Below are 16,546 nucleotides of genomic sequence, written 5' to 3' on the forward strand. Positions count from 1 at the left end.
CAGTTGCAAATTTTCAAAACTTTTATGCTCTGTTTCCCTTTTAAACATAAGTTCTAATATCAGGTAATCTCTTTGTGAACACATGTGACTGTACACTTTCGGAAAAAGCCAGGTCACATATTGAATGCTTTGTTGCTTAGAAATTTCTTCTGCCAGACATGTTAAGTCATCTCTTTTAAGTTCAAAGTTCCACAGATCTCTAGGGCAGGAGAAAAATGCCACCAGTCTCATTTGCTAAAGTATAGCAAGAGCGACCTTTATTCCAGTTCCCAAGAGGTTCTTCATCTCCATCTGAGACCACCTCAGCCTGGACTTCATTGTTAATATCACTATCCGTATTTTGGTCAAAACCATTCAACAAGACTCTAGGAAGTTCCAAACTTTCCCGTATCTTCCTGTCTTCTTCTGAGCCCTACAAACTATTCCAGTTTCTGCCTGTTAACCTAGTTCCAAAGTTGCTTCTACATTTTCAGGTACCTTTATAGCAGTACCCCACTCCTGGTACCAATTTTCTGTATTAGTCTGTTTTACCCTGCTATAAAGAACTACCCGAGACTGGGTAATTCATAAAGAGTTTAAATTGACTCACAGTTCTGCATGGCTGAGAAGGTCTCAAGAAACTTAAAATCACAGTGGAAAGTGAAGGGAAAGCAAGACACATCTTACATCATGGCAGAAGAGAGAGCAGGAAGGGGAAGAGCCATATGCTTATCCAACAACCGGATCCCATAAGAATTCTATCATGAGAACAGCAAGGGGGAAGTTTGCCCCCGTGATTCAATCACCTCCCATCAGGCCAATCTCCCAACATGTTAGGATTCCAATTGTAGATGAGATTTGGATAGAGACAGAGAGCCAAACTATAGTAATCCATCTCTGTCTCAGGCGGGCAAAACTTGTTTGTTGATTTGCTTTTTTGTAATTTGCAAATTCTGATATACATAGTTTCAGATGCCCTTTTGGGGACAGGGGTTATTTGTTAATTGGCTACTTTTGGTTATTTTTCCCCTTGTATTTTAATACAGGAGTGTATTAGCAAAACAAAACAAAGCAAAACCTTAGAATTCCAGTTTCTCATCTAAAATTAATGTGAAAAAAAAAAAAAAAAAAAAAAAAAACTTTAGCCAAATTGTACTTACTATCCTTAAGTAAGGAGTACGCAACTTTGATCTTGTTTGTTATCTGAAGTCTGCTTCTTAAGTAGTTTAGTTATTGACACCATTTCTTTTGAAGTTGTATTCAAACTTGTGACCCAGAGATCACAGGGTTATGTTGTGTCATACAATGTGGCCTTTGGTTTTCTTTTCTTTTCTTTTTTTTTTTTTTTTTTTTTAGATGGAGTCTTTCTCTGTCACCAGGTTGGAGTACAGTGGCACGATATTGGTTCACTGCAACCTCCACCTCCTGGGTTCAAGCAGTTCTCCTGCCTAAGCCTCCCGTGTAGCTGGGACTGCAGGCATGCACCACCATGCCCAGCTAATTTTTGCATTTTTGGTAGAAATGGGGTTTCACCATGTTGGCCAGGATGGTCTCGATCTCTTGACCTCATGATCCGCTGCCTTGGCCTCCGAAAGTGCTGGGATTACAGACGTGAGCCACCTACACCCAGCCTGGTTTTCTTATCTTTTAAATAAGATAATATTAAATCCCTTAAATTGCACTTTAAGTTCATGGATTGAAAAACTTAAGTTTAGCCAGAATTTCAGAAGCCATAAATAGAATTAAATAATAAATAGGAAATAATTCTATTTTGTAGGTCTGTTCTATTTAAAGTCAGGACTAGTATCATAATCCCTTCATAAGAAAGTCACTTGAAAATTTAATTGATGGCTATATAATTCTAAATGCAATGGGTGATTCTTAAAAATTTAATTGACAGCTATATAATTCTAAATGCAATGGGTGGTTCGGTTGCTTATGCATGTCCCAGTTAACTACTATATGGATGAATTTTCTAATTAATGTACATCCCCACTGGAATCAGAACATGTATGTCATATTTACCAGATTAGTATCCCTGAAAACAGTATTTAAAATTGTATGTTTCTTTTGTGCATAATTGATGTGGTTATTTTGAATTGTTTTAATTAGAGGGAGCATTATTTTAGTTTAGTATTTACATGTTAGGTACTATGGTAACTAGTTTAAGTGAAACCTAAAATTATTTATTTGGACCAAAATCCTGAGAATGCCATCTTAAATACCTTGCTTATTCTTGAAGTTTATCAAGGCAAATTGTTAGAGAAAAGAAAAGTTGCTTGAGATCATCCTAAAATGTCACTAATCTAATTGTGTTCAATATTCGCATCCTATCCAATAAAAATAGGTTTAAGTTTGACATATTTTATTATAAATAATAAATCATAAACTTATTAAAATTCTGAAAAAGAAATTTGGTTTTTAGATTGTAAACAAAATTATTTAATTTACTAAAAATGTTTCCATTGTTAACTTACTAAATATATCATGAAACAATAGCTCGTATTCAGGAAACAATGCTAGTTTTCCAAAAAATGTGATTTCTAAAAGAAGCTTTGTAAGTCATTATTTTAATGGGGCTGCCTACATGTAATTTTTTTTTTTTTTTTTTGAGGTGAAGTCTCGCTCTGTTGCCCAGGCTGGAGTGCAGTGGTGTGATCTCAGCTCACTGCAAGCTCCGCCTCCCAGGTTCATGCCATTCTCCTGCCTTAGCTTCCCAGGTAGCTGGGACTACAGGCATCCACCACCACTCCTGGCTAATTTTTTGTATTTTTAGTAGAGACGGGGTTTCACCATGTTAACAAGGATGGTCTCGATCTCCTGACCTTGTGATCCCCCTGCCTCGGGCTCCCAAAGTGCAGGGATTACAGGCATGAGCCACCACGCTTGGCCCCTACATTTAATTTTTTAAAAATTTACAATTATTTACTTCCTATAAATATACTGCTAAGCCTGTAGGGTACCTGTGACTAATTAAAAGTTTGCTAAACCTCCCTAATACAGAGGAATGAACATAGAATTTGGAGTCAGGCCTGATTTTACCATTTGGTCATTCATTCTTCATTTAATTCCTCATGTTTATTGACTATTTGCTATGTGTCAGGCATTTTGCTAAAAATGAAATTTTAAGTTTCTTGAGACCTCCTCAGCCATGCAGAACTGTGAGTCACTTTAAACTCTTTATGAATTACCCAGTCTTGGGTAGTTCTTTATAGCAGTGTGAAACAGACTAATACAGAAAATTGATATCAGGAGTGGGGTACCGCTATAAAGATACCCAAAAATGTGGAAGCAACTTTGGAACTGGGTAACAGATAGTTTGTAGGGCTCAAAAGAAGACAGGAAGATATGGGAAAGTTTGGAACTTGCTAGAGTCTTGTTGAATGGTTCTGACAAACATACTGATAGTGATATTGACAGTGAAGTCAGGTGTGACATAACAGCCTTTTAGTCAACAATGGACTCCATATATGATGATGGTTCCACAAGATTGTAATGGACCTGAAAAATGCCTAGTGACATAATAGCCATCGAGCACACATACCTTAATTTTCATTTTTTATAAATTTAGTATAGCTTAAATGTACCATGTTTATAAAGTTTACAGTAGTGTACAGTAATGTCCTAGGCTTTCACATTTACTCACTACTTACTGTCTGACTTGCCCAGAGTAACTTTCAGTCCTGCAAACTCCATTCATGGTAAGTGCCCTACACAGGTGTACCATTAAAAAAAATCATATTTTTACTGTACCTTTCCTATGTTTAAATACACAAATAGCTACCTTGTATGACAGTTGTCTATAGCATTCAGTACAGTAACATGCTACATGGGTTGATAGCCTAGAAGCAATAAGCTATACTGATAGCCTAGGTGTGTAGTAGGCCATACCATCCAGATTTGTTCAAGTACACCCTATTATGCTTGCACAAGGATGAAATCACCTAACAATGCATTTCTTGAAACGAATCCCCATTCCTGAGGCATGCATGACTTTATTAGCACCTCATTGGATCTTTAATAGTTAATTTTCTCTCAAGTAATCATGGCCATGTCTTTATAATAATTGAATGAGATTACACAAGTGGAAATATTTTTTGAGTTTAAGAGACAGTTGTATTCTTCATCATCATCATCATCATCATCATCATCATCATCTACTTCATAAAAAACAATCCATAGAGAAAGTTTGGAAATGCCTAACTAATAAATCTGGGACTGCCTGAGATTTGGATGGCAACTAATACTAAACTCCTTCAGTTTATTTTGCCCCAAATGACATGTCCAGTTGATAGAGTTCCTTACATCTGGTGTGAGAATACAACTTAAGAAAGCTCACTGTGGCAAGTAAATCCTGCCAACTAAAAGAAACATACTCATTCCCATCCTACTCATAGTTTCATAGAAGCCAAGCAGGAAATTGAGGTAGGAAACTAATTATTCTTTATAACACATATTTATTAAGCAAATTCTACATGTACATACCATGCTGGAAGCTGAACAAAAGAAGGGGAATGGAAAAGGCATTGCTCTTATGGAGCCTGTGATTTGTATAAGGAAGCATTAATTATACTAATTTAATGGCTAACATCATTAAATACATATTATCCATAAATAAGATGCTTTATAATCTGGCATTATTGAATAAGGGGCCTTACATTCTTTTGCTGTGAGCCAAACTCTGTGGAGCAAGTTAAACATTTAGCATTGAGAAACATTTTTAAATATTAAAAAAAGCATATTAGATTTTTCTGATTTGTGATAACAGACCCTAGAAGTCTCATAACTACAGGCACCTTGCTCTGTCCAATTTCTTCTTCACGATGAATAGATAAAACACTGAAGTATTGGTAAGGAATGCCTAGATTCTCCAATGATTCATAGTTTCGTAGTGTATTTTTTGTTCCCGACAATTTATTGATTTTTTTAAAATTATCACGTTACTCACATTTTCATACATGTTTACAAACTTTCAAGTGATTGATTTAATTCTCATAGTCTATTATTAGGCTTGTTAAAAATTATCAAGTCTATTTTCTCAATCTCAGTCCAGAATAGTTTTCATATTGCTCTGAGCCATATTAATTAAAAAAAAAGATGACACTGTCTATTTAGTATTTCGGAAAGCAGTGACTTTTCTGCTCTCTTTCCATTGTGCTTTCCCCATGTGTTAAGTATTATTTTCAATATTACCCATTTTGAGCATAATTTACTTTAGACAGCTACAAGATATACATTGCCTAAGCTACTAGGTACTGCCACAGGCTGCATTTACTAGCAGCTATTAGCCATTTCACATACTTACTGTATATGTTGCACAACTAGTTTTCTTCTTAGTTATTGCAATGCTGTCAGAAATGTATTAAGGTTTTCTGTCATATTTATTATTTTATGTAAAAGTGTATTTTCTCTAGCAGTAGAAGATCTAAGATAGTACTGAGTCAGGATGCTGACTCTGGCTTTCCAACACATATTTTCTTCACTATAAATATTAATAAGCATCTCATTATGTTGTATAATCTCTTTCAAGTTGTTCTAATACCAAGGTTGGGCTAAAATGTCAGATGACCTCAGTGTCTTTTGGAAATCATCTTTCCTTCTCAATACTTAGTTTATTTACCCAACAACAGCTCATATGCTTGGGAAATATGGATTAAATGTTATTCATTAGGAAATCGAGGTATAAATGCATTGCCTTATTTCAGTCACTATGTATCAATGGAGATTTGATGTCACTAATCTATCATAAAAGGGCAGTTTTCTATAATCATTTAAGATATTTAATGTTTGGAGCAGGCCAGCATTCTTTAAACACAAAAATAGACTTGGCAAATACTTTAAATACTAAAATAGACTTGGCAAAGTCTATCATAAATTTTTATTATACATCTTACTTATTCTTGACTCGAAACTTTTTATTTCGTCACTTCATCTGATAGATAATTTTGCCACTTTTTTTTGCTTTTGCTTTTCCACCATTCCATATTCAGGGTTACTTTTTTGTTTTTGAGACAGTGTCTTGCCCTGTCACCTAGGCTGGAGTGCAGTGGTGTGATCTGTGCTCACTGCAACCTCCGCCTCCCAGGTTCAAGTGATTATCCTGTCTCAGCCTCCTGAGTAGCTGGAATTACAGGTGCCTGCCACCATGCCTGGCTAATTTTTGGATTTTTAAGAGACATGCAGTTTCACCAGGCTGGTCTTGAACTGTTCACCTCAAGTGATCCGCCTGCCTTGGCCTCCCAAAGTACTGAAATTATAATAGGCCTGAGCCACTGCACCCAGCCTCAGGATTATTTTTCTATTCTCCCTACTCAGTTTTTATTTGCCTTCTCATTGGTTCATTTATTTCTATGTAGTAGTTCCTTAATAGGATCTTGGACTTTTCTAGAATTAACTAGAGGTGTGAACTGCTCCGTTTATCCAACTTCCTTCTCTCTGCTGTATTTAAGTCTTGCAGAAATGTTGATTATTTTATTTGCTCCTTTGGTTTATTTTTCTATGGTGTAATATTCAAAAAGAGGCCCATGTTATAGGAAGGAAAGTCTTTGACTTATAAGAGAATACATTATACAAGATAGTAGGTTGAAAGGCACTTTTTAAATTAATTTTAAAACTGTTAAAAGCTTATTAAACTCTTATGTTGAAAAATGGTCGTAGACTTAAAGATAGTAATGATAAATGATCTAATTGGGCATACTGGGAGAATGAGGGGCTTAAGAGTAAGAAGATATTAGACTACTAGTTTAGTTTACTTAAAAATCAAAATATGTTCGGCATTTTCTCATCTGTGAGGTCTAAAGGAAAAGACTTATGATGAAAAGAGTAATAATTGTCCAGAGTTTGAATTATTCAAACACATTTTTAAATGAATACAGTAAAATTTTTATCAGGGTTATTTCCTAATTGTTGTTATTATTTTAAAGTTAAGTGGAAATATTACAAAGTTCTCCATATTGCACAAATGTAATAACCCTGCTCTAAATAGATGTTTGCTTTTAAAACCATCATGCATTTTAATTATTTCCTTTTTTGAATAAAGGACAAATAATATGTACATTATATGAATAGCTTGATATTAAAAGATATTGTCAGAGAAGCTGTAGTTAATACCGCTCAATAGAACTTACTGTGATGACTGAAAACTTCACAATTTGTGCTGTCCAGCCTGGTAGCCAATGGCTACATGTGGCTATTGAGCATGTGGAATGTGGCTAAGGAACTGAAATTTTAATTTTACTTAGAAATATGCCATATGTCTCTGTGGTTGCATATTCGACCATGCAGTTAGAAAATACTCTCTTTTTCTAATATGTACAAACAAATAAAATTGAAATAACAGATACAAAGAGGAAAAGAGAAGTTTGTAATTTATCTAATGCCTATTATTAGTAAGGTAAAATGTTTATAGGAAAAGTGGTAATGTAGTAGTTGTGTTATTATTGATGATCTTATCAAAGTATTTATTATAAATGTTTTTCTTCTATTCATGTTAACTTTTGTAGAAAAAATATTTTTATTGAGAAAAATATCACAGTTTGAATTTGTTTATGAAATTAAATACCAATTGGGTGTGTATATGTGTACACATATGTGTTAGAGAGATACACACATGCTGGTACTGATGCTTAGGGAGGAGCTTTTGAAGTAATGGTATCATTGTATTGCCACACATTTTAAAGCAACATATAATGAGGTGTGGCTTGGTGAGATTATTTTTAAAATTAAATTTTCTTGTAATTGTTTTGGTAGAAATGCAGACTGGCTGGTAGTCATAGAAAGCAGTTTAAGCAAATTTCAAGAAGTAATTAGGTATACCATCTTATTATACATTTTTAAAAAGTAAAATGAACTCCTCTGAATTATGGAATTAACATTTTAAGATGCTATATCAGAGTTACAAAAGGAAATTTCTCTTTCTATTCAGCATGTTTTCTTAAGTAGTGAATGACCATTTCAGGAAAACATTAAAAAGGAATCATTAGGGTATCTAGAAATTTGTATTTGTGTTGATTTGATTTTATGGATCAGTAAATCAACAGATATAGAATGGATTAATCAAGCTCATGGCTCACTCTTCCACATGACCAGTATTCATATGGGCTTAGTTTAGCCACTAGACATTAACTCAAATAACTACATATATAATACCTTCAAAAGTATAGAATTGGTTGTACCTATAGACAAACTATTTTCCTATTACTCTGTAACACAAAACACTTTTTTTCCCAAAGAGAACTGCAGTTTGTACAGTATTTAATTTTTCTTCCTGCAAAAGAATTATAATTTGCTGCTCAGTTCCCAGGAGATTTACTACACAGCAAGTATGTAAGGGGAATGTAAGTAATATTTTTTACCAGATTTGCATTTTATAACTCCAACAAAAAAGCAAATATATTTTATGTGGCAAATTCATAATATATTGTCTCACCTATCAAAATATTTGGCTTTGAACAAAAGTGTCATTTTGTTTCAGATATTTAAAAAGGAAGGCACAATTTATGTGATCGGAATGAAATGAGTGCTTTTCTTTAAATTTTAAAGACAGCAAGAAATTTATGGACTAATTATTTCTTTGATTTCTAGTGGTTAGAATGCCCATGGGTAAACACATTTATAAACCTGGGCCTAATTTTGCTGTTAAAGTAGGACAAAAGATTTTCTAAATGTATGTTTGTTGTTGTTGTTGTTGTTGTTTTTCCTGAGGAAACAATTTATTCTAACAATCTAGAGAAGAGGACTGGGAGACTATTTTTTTTTTAATAAAGGAAATTAAGCAGTGTTAAAGTTTCTTAGACTTTATAGAATCAACAAATAAATGCGATTAAGAAAATAGTATTTTTCTCTGAGGTTTTTCTGCCTTCTTGCAACAGGATCTGTGAAATCATTCAGTCTTCTCTCAGTCTTCTTACTCATTTATTCTATTGCTGTTAAGAAAAAAAAGTGATATCAGTAGTTATATTTTGTGTGTGTGTTTTTCTAGCACATTATTTTTTCAAAATTATTTCAATAGATTTTTGGGAACAGGTGGTGTTTGGTTTCATGGATAAGTTCCTTAGTGGCGATTCCTGAGACGTTGGTGCATCCATCACCCGAGCAGTGTACACTGTACCTAATGTGTATTCTTGTATCCCTTATTCTTCTCTTGCCCTTCCCCCTGAGTCCCCAGGGTCTATTATGTTTGCCTTTGTGTCCTCATAGCTTAGTTCCCACTTGTAAGTGGGAACATACAATATTAACATTGATGTCAGTGGCCTAAATGCTCCACTTAAAAGATACAGAATGGCAAAATGGATAAAAATCTACCAACCAAGTATTTGCTGTCTTCAAGAGATTGACCTAACACATAAGGACTCACGTAAACTTAACGTAAAGAGGTGGAAAAAGATATTCCATGCAAATAGAAAGCAAAAGTGAGCAGGAAGGAAGGATGATTCTCCTTCCTCAGCCTCCTGTGTAGCTGGGATTACAGGCATGTGCCACCATGCGCAGCCAATTTTTGTATTTGTAGTAGAGATGGGGTTTCACCATGTTAGCCAGGCTAGTCTCGAACTCCTGACCCCAAGTGATCCGCTTGCCTCGGCCTCCCAAAGTACTGGGATTACAGGTGTGAACCACCATAGTCAGCCTGATTATAAGTAATATTTTATGGCCAGGCATCTGGCCAACATGGTGAAATCCTGTCTCTACTAAAAAAATGCAAAAATTAGCAGAGCATGGTGGTGGGCGCCTGTAATCCCAGCTACTTGGGAGGCTGAGGCAGGAGAATTGCTTGAACCCAGGAGACAGAGGTTGCAGTGAGCCAACACAGTGACACTGCACTCCAGCCTTGGCAACAGAGTGAGACTCCATCTCCAGAAAAAAAAAAAAAAAAGTAATATTTTAATCAATCCGGAGAGCCTCCTGGAAAATTTCAATGTGTGATCTAATTTATTTAGCTAAATATGGCCTATTCCTTTTAAAATAATTTTCAGTGATTTTCATAAAACTTTGAAATTAATTTAGTCATAAACTGACACATGTAAATACAGTGAATTTTTAACACTATATAAAATGAAAAACTAAGAGCTCTGAAGAAGTGAAAAATCAAATCCTTTTATTATGCCATGCATTTTTCCTTCCAAGGAATAGCTTCCTTCCAAGCTGTTTGTTACATATGTGAGGGTCCTATTGAAGTGAATATAACAATAGAAAATATTCTTATTTTGATATAAAATTTCATTTTTTCTTCAATATAAAAAGAATGTATAATTGTCAGGTCAGCCATATCATATAAATTTATTTTCTATTCACTGCATGTAAATGTAATTCTTCAGCATCAAACTTAAGACTCGTTTTTACAATGTAGTTTAGTCATGTTTTTGATTTCATCACAAAGTATTTTTGCCTTTTCTTAGATAAATTAAATAGATTTGTTTTGGACATGTCTAAGAACCCAAGTATAGAATAATAAAGTAAGAGTATTTTAATATTTAGTTGAAAAACCTCTGTAGTAAGATGAAAAAAATTTATATACCAGTAGGTGTTTGACAGCTCTTTCAAATGAAGGCCATTAGTCTCGTTAGTGGGAGTTCACCTACTTTTCATCTTAATGATAGCAAACCTAGAACACATTGCAGAATATTCTCTGCTGGTAATACACAGGCTAAAGGATGTCTGCTGTCCATCTGTTCACAAAGAAGTCAAACCCACATAACCACTAGAAGGGTTGGTAAGTTGGGAAAGTAGGTAGGGTGTATGTAAGTTCACTCCCTTAAACTCAGTCTAAGAGCTTTCTTGCTCTGTATCCTAAAATATGATGATGTCAAACTCTTAGAAAGGAAAGCACTGCTCACCTGAGCCACCTTTCTTAGGAGAGTTGTGTGACAGTGATTAAGCTTGGTTGGGAGGGTATGTGATAAGCACTCTGCTTAGTGTTATCTGTCAATTCCGTATCAAGAAGCATTCATTTCTCAGCAATAAAAAATAAAAATAGGTGGTGTGAGCACACATACTGTAGACTGTGCTTGTCACCATGTTTACAGTCACTGTTAAATTCAGCGTTCCTTCCTAAGTCCAACTATTAAAATGAATGTTGAAATGTTAACTCTCAAGATTTAGACTTGGGGAAGAACTGAGGTTATCAAAGCAAAACAAATTTTAAAATCCTTGTAGTAGTTCCTCATGAAAATTTGAAATTGAATTCATTATAGCTTATGTGAGTCATTCGATTTATATTATAATATGTCGACTAACAGTTATTAAATTTCATCAGGTTCATCAAATAGCTTAATCACTATAAATCGCGATAACTTTAGGCTTTCTTGCTTTCCTTCCTCCTTACCCCTGTCTCTTTTTCTCTTCTTTCTTTTAATTGTCGTTAACAAGATAGAACATTTTGAATTACATACCACACATGTCTTTGTAACAAAGTATTTTGGGGGGAAATTGTTTTAAGTGTTTCTAGTGTGATGCCAGGAACATCTGTGTTGCTGCATCCGGTTTAGAGATACTTTTTTTATTCCTGAGCAGTGAAGAAGGAGAAAAACTGGCTGTTGTAGTTGACTCCATATATTCCCTAGGATGAGGACTCCAAGCATCTGGGTGGGAGTGTCCTGGAATATTATTTAGCTGGGATTTAAAAAGGAGGTGATGTCCTCTGTTAAACAGCATGTTTGAAATTAGCCCAATTCCTGTCCAGGGCCATTTCTTTCCTTCCCTGAGTCTCCATAATGGACCTTTATGCTTGATTTTCTCTTTGAACGTCCTCTTGGTTCTGGCCCACATTTCTATTCCTTCAGCTGACTGCTGCTTTAATCCACAGTCTCAGTAATTTCCTCCATTTCCCAGTGCTTGAAGCATTCCCAGACTATTGAGGTTTTTTAAAGGCTTTCACTGCTAATACCAAAAGAACAAACAAAGCTCCATCCTGTGCCACCATGGGAACTAAGCTCTGCTGTACTGGCATTTGATCTCCAAAATGAGGAGTACAGGCTTGAGAAGTAATGTGATGGGCTAGAGAGACGTGGATAGAAGTTAGCGAGCTCCTTGTATGGAGGAAGGAAACAGAATCTTACTCTTCATCTGTCTTTCCACTGCCTGTTACCACCACCAGTTTTGCTGTAATATGCCATACCTTGGAGTGCTTGTATCTGGGACAGAAGCTACTCGCAGTGGTGGCAGTTTTGATGGAGGAGAGAGGGAATCAAAGAAAATGAGGGGAGCCAGTCACAGGCAGCTAGCAGAGAAGGAAGGAAACCAAAAATTAAAGAAGTAAAGGAATGCCCAAGTGATATCAGGACGCTTCTATTGGCCATTTTTTAGTGTAAGTTGTAGTACTAAATGGACCACTGTCTGTACATTTAGAGAAAGACTTACATATTGCCAAACTTTAACACTGATTATACAGAAAGGAGATTTTTGTGATATTTTATTCCAAATTTTAATTTTTTGCTGATGATGATTTTCTTTATATTGAAACAAGCTCATTTGTTTTTGTATTCACTTGTTTTCCTAGAACCATATACTTAAGAGTATGTGCAAAGAACACTGGAATGATAAGTTAAAATTACTGTCCTTGCATTCTTACAAGCTTGGGGCCAAAGATAAAAATTTTGTGGGGATGCTCTTTTACAGTGATTTTAAAACAGGCTGTTGCTTACCGCCTTGTCAGCACACAGCCATTATTCATAGCATGATTGATATTCTGGTGCCCAATTCCCATCTTTGTGAGAGAAGCCCATCTTATCTGAAAGAAAAATAAAATGTAAAGTATCTTTTTCACAGCTCTATATTCATTATTTTTCCAATCAAAAGAAAACAAGAGTGTGATCTTTATAGGTGGCATGGTCATCGTAGTAAAGTTGATGATTAAGAGACGCACTTCATTTACTCAGCAAGGATTAGGTCAGCAGAATTAAGAAGCCAGGGTTTTCTGCAAACCAAGAGATTTTCCCTAACTTGACAGTGTCCACAGGTAAGGCCGGATGGACTGCTTTCTACCTTACTCTAAACCAAAATATGCTGCTTTACCTGTACACTGTGGCATGCCAAAATTCATCACCTGTCTTTGTTGCTGCTCAAAAGCAAAGTTAGCATTTGTATGTATAAGAATCTACGAAGATAAAGTTATGTGGAGATAAACTATTCTTTTTTGACTCGACATTTATTATTTAGTACAGAAATAAAATGGAAAGGAAAGAGAAGGGAAAAAATACCTGGAGAATGGTTTTAAATGCTGGAGCTACCACCATTTATAATCATGTCCAAATTCTGAAATAATGTAGGGATTTTCTTTAGGTTAACAAGTTTTAAATTATGTAAAGTTAGCAAATGGATACCAGAATAGAGTAGAATGGAAGAGGAAAGAGGATTTTTATTCTGAGTTTGAATCTGAAAATATACAGAAACTGAAGGAAAGTCTGTTCCAAGCCAGTTGTCTTCATCATCATCATCATCGTTGTTTTTTTAAACAGTGGTTAATATATCACCCATTTATTCTAGTACTTAGATTTTTTTTTCTAAATCTAAATTTTCTGAGACAGACCACTTTTCTGGATTTAGTCGAGTCAGAATTTGTTTACACATTAAGCATGACTTGGATTGTATTCAGGAATTCCCATTATTAAGCTTGTTCTCATTATGAATAAGAATTCAGAAAAAAATGCTAGATGGTAGAGTAGGATCCATGGCAAAACCTAGGATTGTACCTGTGGTCATGAAAGGAGAACTTGCTGTCAGGAGTGAATCAGTGATCTTGAACTCCTTTTATAATACCCTACTTAGTACATTCCTAAAGTTGGTGTCAGGCCTGGGCCTGTTTCATTTTGTTGGTTTGCTTTTCTTTCCTTTTTTTAATCATAGTTTTAGGCCACACTTTACCAAAATTTCTACGGAAGCACTGCTCCTCACGACCATATTTTCCCATCTTTACAGAAATTAAATAATGCTGTAGCAATTGACATACTGTCTTGGCACATGACTGTCCTCTAAATTCCCTGATTTTATTATTTTACAATACATATTAAATAATCCTGTTAAGAAGTAAGCATCTTAAACAAGATACAATTTCAAAGGGCAGTTAATATACAGGTAAAATATATCTTAAACATTACAATAATTTATATCCCTGTATTATGTCCAATATAATGCAGTAAAACAAAACTTTAATATTTGTGTTTGTGTAACGTCAAAGTCACCACTGAAAAGTAACAAATTCAGCCTAATTCCTTATTTAATAAATTGGCAGTCAAAAAAACAAACAAAAACAAACTAGAAGTCAATATCACAAACCAAATATTTGAAACTTTTTTTGTTGTTTCTTTAAAAATAAACTCTGGAAAACCAAGTATTGTGTAAAGATGTTATTACCCACCTTTAGCCACTAGCCATTTTCTGTTACGTGCTAACACCACATCAGTAAATGTGCCTGTGTTGATACTTCAGTTTTCAGCTGAAATGTTTTAAACAAAATTGTTGATTTTTAATTCACTAGTAACTTTATCCAATTAAGAAGGTTTTAGGTGAACCTAATAAAATGTTACATTCTTAGTTGTTTTTGCTTTCAAGTTTCCATACTTGCATGTTGCCATGTTTATAAACACTTTTGATCAAATGATGACTTTATAAAGTAAAATTAATTAAACGAAAAATAAGGATGAGACTAAAATGTCAACATGGGTAGAGTTTACTATTGGAACATTTTTGATAAGTACTGAAACCTTGCTCTTGCCCTAGTCCCCTAAGACAGCTTTCCCTTCCATTTCTTGCCTGGATGCCAGGCCCCGAGTCTCAAATAGAACTTGAATTTTCCAGTAGGTGCTAATAATACTTTAAACCTTATATACTTATATTGATTATCTTAGGAAATACAAATCTGCTTGGATATATATATGTTTATACATATACATATAGGTACACACATGGAAATATGACTAACAAAATACATGAAAATATGTAGGTATTTTATAGATATATAGAAATATAAGAGAAATTGGGCTAAATATTTTCATTGTCTCAAACAAATTCATATTCACATCCTCAACAGAAGTACAAAGTTTTTAAATCATGACAAACCAGTTTGCCTAATGGACAGTTCCCAATGGACTTCTCTTCCAATGATCACTTTTTCTACCTAACGTTTTCAAAAGTTAGCATTTTTATAAATTCCAATAAACTATTCTCATTTGCAATAAAATATTAATATGCTATAAATTAACCAAATAAATTGCAGATTTTAGTTCCATATAGTTATGTTGTTTTTCTTTAAGGAAAGCAATTGAGGTATTAGAAATACTAAAAGGCGGTAATGGCATATGGATAATATATTTGGTAGAACGGGAATATCTTTAAGTGAAATTTCAGAGCTCTTTCCAATAGACTTCTTAAAATCTAAGGCCAAATCAGTATGTGGAAATAGAACCTTTTAGAATTGTTAAAAAGAAAACAAAAAAGCTTTTAATAATAATTGCCTAGATTAGACCACACCAGCAACGTGTAATAACAATAATGTTTGCTTTATACTGAGCAGTTGAAAGATTTTTTTTAAAAACAGGACATGGCAGTGTTATGAAAGTTTGTCTCACTTCCTATCAATGCTGCCAATGGGAGGGAACCTGCTTCCCTGTGATTTTGTTTTCCCCTTTGAATGATAGTGATGGAGCACTTGCATGATGTGTTTGGTGCCTTGCATGAGGAAGACATGCAAAGGCAAGGTCCGGTCTGCATGCTGCTTAATGAATGTTTTTCCTTTTCTCTCCCTCCTTGTCATGTGCTTTCAGAAGACAACAATGTGGAAGGTGGGTGCTTTCTACCTTATTTTTCCAACTCTCATTTGTCCTTTATTTCTTAGTACTAATAGGGTACATCTTGAAGTTAGACGGTAAGTTGAACTTCTTTCTGAACATTTGTTGGTTTCTGGATTGTGTATCAGTTTTCATACAGAACACATACATTCTCAACCGTGCCATCCCAGGTATATGAAACTTTTTCAAGCTTAACTCCAACCCTTGATAGACCTCAGCATCGTATATGAACCTTAGAATAGTTATTACAGTGTTCTGTATGAGAAAAATGATACAATTCTGCTTTTTTACTTTAAAAGACAAAATATTTCTTTGTAGTTTCGTAAGACAGTGCATGATCCTTTTTGCATTTTTTATCAAAATCATTTATTCTATTCTGGCAAAATTTAGCATTATCTCATTTCAAGTCCATTGGTTTGTTTAAAATGACTGGATGTATAAAAAGAATGCAATAAAGTACTGACTATAAGTAAGAGACATAAATTTAGATTAAAAAATAAGCCATTGGCCAGTGGAAATGAAAGCATACAGCACTTCGATATGATTCCTGGTAAGTATATTTGTAATATTTTTTGCCTGCCAAATATTTTATTCATGCTTTTATAAAAAATTATCTCTATCAAGGAATTTTGAAGAAGTTATATAGCTTATATATTTTCCTGTAGAATCCAGCAAATTAAAACATATTTCATTATTCTCATTTTTTAAGAACTTAAATGCATTAGTCAGTGTGCTACAAACAAATCTTCAAAGGGTTAACATGCAAAAAGAACTAGGCATAACAAAAG

General features: G+C 34.4%; 1 protein-coding gene across 22 annotated transcripts in view; it reads left to right on the forward strand.

Annotated features, from left to right (window-relative positions):
* NRXN1 (neurexin 1) overlaps nucleotides 1-16,546 on the forward strand; it is a 1,136,507-nt gene that overhangs the window by 94,977 nt on the left and 1,024,984 nt on the right. For 13 of the 22 annotated variants that reach the window (XM_058429202.1, XM_058429203.1, XM_058429204.1 and 10 more), the window contains exon 3: nucleotides 15,735-15,752. The exons of 7 other annotated variants lie outside the window; for them this stretch is intronic. In XM_058429202.1, the coding sequence (XP_058285185.1) occupies nucleotides 15,735-15,752 (18 nt within the window). The remainder of the gene's footprint in view (nucleotides 1-15,734; nucleotides 15,753-16,546) is intronic. 2 more of the 22 variants (XM_058429205.1, XM_058429191.1) reach the window with 1 other exon arrangement.

Source organism: Hylobates moloch, unplaced genomic scaffold, assembly GCF_009828535.3.
Source record: "Hylobates moloch isolate HMO894 unplaced genomic scaffold, HMol_V3 SCAFFOLD_15, whole genome shotgun sequence".
In the NCBI taxonomy this organism is placed as follows: domain Eukaryota; kingdom Metazoa; phylum Chordata; class Mammalia; order Primates; family Hylobatidae; genus Hylobates; species Hylobates moloch.